Below are 3,434 nucleotides of genomic sequence, written 5' to 3' on the forward strand. Positions count from 1 at the left end.
AGCAGAAGCGATGGAAAGTGGAAACAAATTCCAGGCTGGATTCAGTCCTGCTGCTGTCATCTATAAACTTACCCGGTGGGGAACTGGTGAGTGTAGCTGATGTGAAGCAGAGCCTTGTCCTGCTTCCATGTCAGGAGCTGAGGCAGTGGGAAGCTCTGGAGCCCTTCCCACAGTTAGCAGGAGCATAGTGATGGGGTTTGTGGGTGGCTCTGTAGCTATGACATCTTTAACTCCAGTGTTACTTGGACACAAATAGCTGAGTGACCTAAAGGTATGCTGGGCTGCCTGGCTTTCCTTTGGGGACCAGGTTGTGTTTCATGTGACATCTAAGCTCCCCCACAAGGTAGGTGTTAATGGATTTTTTTTATTCTGAGCTACTCATGTTCTTGCTTTGTGTGTTTCAGAGAAGGAGATCAGCAGAAGATGAGCTTGCAATGAGGGAATACCTGCAGGAAGGGGATCTCATCAGTGTATCCTTCCACTGCTCCCACAGAAAGAAGAGCCAAGGGTGTGGGAGTCAGAGCTCCTTGGCCTGGCCAGGGCTGAGAGCTCTGCTGGGATGGCACTGGGCAGCCTTAGGGGCATTGTTTCCTTAATTTCCACCAACAGGCAGAGGTCCAGTCTATATTTTCTGATGGGGCTGTATCCCTGCACACCAGGAGCCTGAAATATGGGAAGGTAAGCTGTTCCAAAGCACTTGAACTTGGCCTAGTTCTGCACCAGTTGACTTATACAAGGCCTTTTGGAGGCTTGCTCAAGAAAAGAGCTCTGGAGTAGAGCAGGATGTTGTTATAACCCACTCTGCAGGATAGGATGAATCTCAGCTCCTACATGGGAGCTCCAAGTGGAGTTTCACTGAAGCAGAGATGTCCTTGAGTTGCCCTTTGAGCCACTGCTCTCCCTGTCCACATTTCCAGCCTGTTTCCCCCACTAGCCATTTGGGAATTAAACCCTGGGGAGAAATCTCACTCCAGCTTCATCACTCCTCTCCTGCAGGCCGTTGCCCCTGTGCCTTGTTTCCCTCCCCAGGGTTCTATTTTAGGCTTTACACAGTTGGCATTTATCTCTGGTTTTGTGCATTGAAAAAAGCCAAGAAGCCATTGGAGCGTGGGCTGCAGTTTGGGATTACCAGACCAAGGGTATTAGCACTTAAAAGATGAAAGGGAAGTGTGCTTATTGCACAAAGGGTGAAGGACAGTGATTGGATTAAGAGGGAAAGTGTTGTGCTAAATTGGGCCTCTCCTCATTTTTCTGCAGGGATGGTTGATGTGTAGGTACGATCAAGATATTATTAACATTTGTGCTGAGCACTTAGAGTATTCTTCATCTTCAAAGGGCTGCACAGGCATTAGCTAATCCTCCCAGTGCTCCCAGAGGCAGGCAGGTTTTATACCCACTGTTTCACAGGAAGGGGTGTTAAAATGGAGTGATTCCCAGACCAGGAATAGAGTGTGTGTCAGTGTTACCTGTGGTGGCTCATGGCTCTCACGCTGAGTCTCGTGGTCTCCTCTCCAGCTTGCCCAGGGTGTGCTGGTTCAGGTCTCGCCCTCCCTTGTGAAACGCCAGAAGACTCCCTTCCATGACCTTCCCTGTGGTGCATCAGTGATCCTTGGCAACAATGGTTTCATCTGGATCTACCCAACTCAGGAGCGGAAGGAAGAAGATGCTGGAGGCTTCGCCACCAACTTGGAGGTGAGAGTTTGAGTACCGATGCTGTTTCTTGCTCTGACATAGTCAGAGGCACCTGAGAGTTTCAGGACTTGGTGTTAGGTTCACAGCAAAGGTTTTTACAGCAGTTGTGCATCGTTTCTCTGTGCATTCATCCCTTTTCCTCTGTCCTTCCTCAGCCAGTTCCCTTGGCTGACCGAGAGGTGATCTCACGGCTCCGAAACTGCATCGTGGCTCTGGTGACTCACAAGATGATGCTCTTTGACACCAGCATCCTGTACAGCTATGAAGCATCCCTTCCTCACCAGGTATAGAAACCAGTGGTGTTTATTCCACACTGGGGGAGGGAATAGAAAGGCTGCATCAGTTGCTCCTCAAGTCAGTAAATTAGGTGGTGAGGTTCCATTTGGGCTTTCCATAGCATCCTGCAGTGAGTGACAGCACAAACTGTCCCTTCTGCATAACACAACTTGCCTTGCACCATTTCAGGGATAGTTTCAAGGGTTTTGCCTCTGGCAAGGCCCCAACTATTCCTATGTCATTCCTGTGAAAACAGTGTTAAGTTTGGGATAGTGTGAGGGTACGATGCACTTTGAGAACCAATGAAATAGCAAGTGTCATGTACAGAGAGATCTTGTATCTGTTTCCACATCCCTCACTGCTGCCTCCATTTGACCTCTTGCTGTACAGCTTTTCACTGTGGTTTCTGCCAGCACAATCACAGGGAATTCTCTTCCCATAAATGAATGGGGTCTGAATTGTCTCTGCTTTCATTCCCAATGGCGGCCTGCTCAGCTAGGTGGGATGTGGTCTCACCACAGCCCTCTGAACTCCCTCACTGTGTGTCAGGAGCCTTTGTCCCCACAGAGTATGCAAAAGCAGTACTTGCTTTCTGGTGCCAATGTTGCTCTTGTTTCCACTGCAGATCAAGGACATTCTCAAGCCAGAAGTGACGGAGGAGATCATTCTGGAAGCTCGACAGAGGTTGCTGGATTTGCAGGGATAGGGCACAAGGCCAGGAGCAGTCATTTGAAGTCCCAGCATGGCAGCTTTTGATTCTCAGTATTACATGTTTTTCTCAGTGTTCTAGTCCCCAACATTCATTCCACACTTCAGAAACCACCAAAATTCCTCATTCCTAGGCTATCTCCTGAGTCCTTTTAGTACAATAGTACTAAGTAGTACTTAAGTACAATAGGCTTTCAGTGCAGCAGCCTGGAAAATTGATATCTGACCTTTACAAAGATGCAGATGCAACTGGGATGTGTCTCCTAGCACTTGTTGCTGTGTCTAGTGCCCCTGAACTTTGTGCAGAATGACAGAGAGGAAGGGATGTTTGTGATGTTTCTCTCTCCTCAAAGGCTTTCTAAATGGTTTGGATTAATTTTCTATATACAGATGTTCCAGTCTGTCTCCCGACTGAGAGCTCTTGCTTTTCTCTTGAAGACAAGATCATAGGCACATGTGTTTAGAAAACAGGAGTATCCACACCCTGGCTAAGCACAATTCTGCTTTGGCTGTCCATGGCTTGTATGTCTCAGGGGTATGAGGTGGGACGTGGCTGTTGCTGTCCATATGATCCAGGAGCTGTGGGCAAGCAGTGTCCTGGTTTGTGTACATCCTGCTGGTCTCTTTTATGCCTGATATGGTGAGCTCCTCTTCTGAGGAGGCACTGGTATTGTTTTCTATTAAATATTTTGCATTTCAATAAATTTTTGAAACAAATCAATTCTTCAGCAGTGTGTACATTAGCTTGTCTTGCTCCA

General features: G+C 47.8%; 1 protein-coding gene across 1 annotated transcript; it reads left to right on the forward strand.

Moving 5' to 3' along the window:
* Positions 1–6: 6 nt before the first annotated feature.
* EXOSC2 (exosome component 2) lies at positions 7–2,721 on the forward strand. Its single transcript, XM_009083055.1, has 6 exons — positions 7–86; positions 405–470; positions 610–678; positions 1,516–1,692; positions 1,848–1,976; positions 2,594–2,721. Exons 2-6 carry the CDS (start codon positions 435–437, stop codon positions 2,672–2,674), a joined length of 492 nt encoding a protein of 163 aa, XP_009081303.1. The 5' UTR covers positions 7–86; positions 405–434; the 3' UTR covers positions 2,675–2,721.
* The last annotated feature ends 713 nt before the right edge of the window (positions 2,722–3,434 follow it).

Source organism: Acanthisitta chloris, unplaced genomic scaffold, assembly GCF_000695815.1.
Source record: "Acanthisitta chloris isolate BGI_N310 unplaced genomic scaffold, ASM69581v1 scaffold22779, whole genome shotgun sequence".
In the NCBI taxonomy this organism is placed as follows: domain Eukaryota; kingdom Metazoa; phylum Chordata; class Aves; order Passeriformes; family Acanthisittidae; genus Acanthisitta; species Acanthisitta chloris.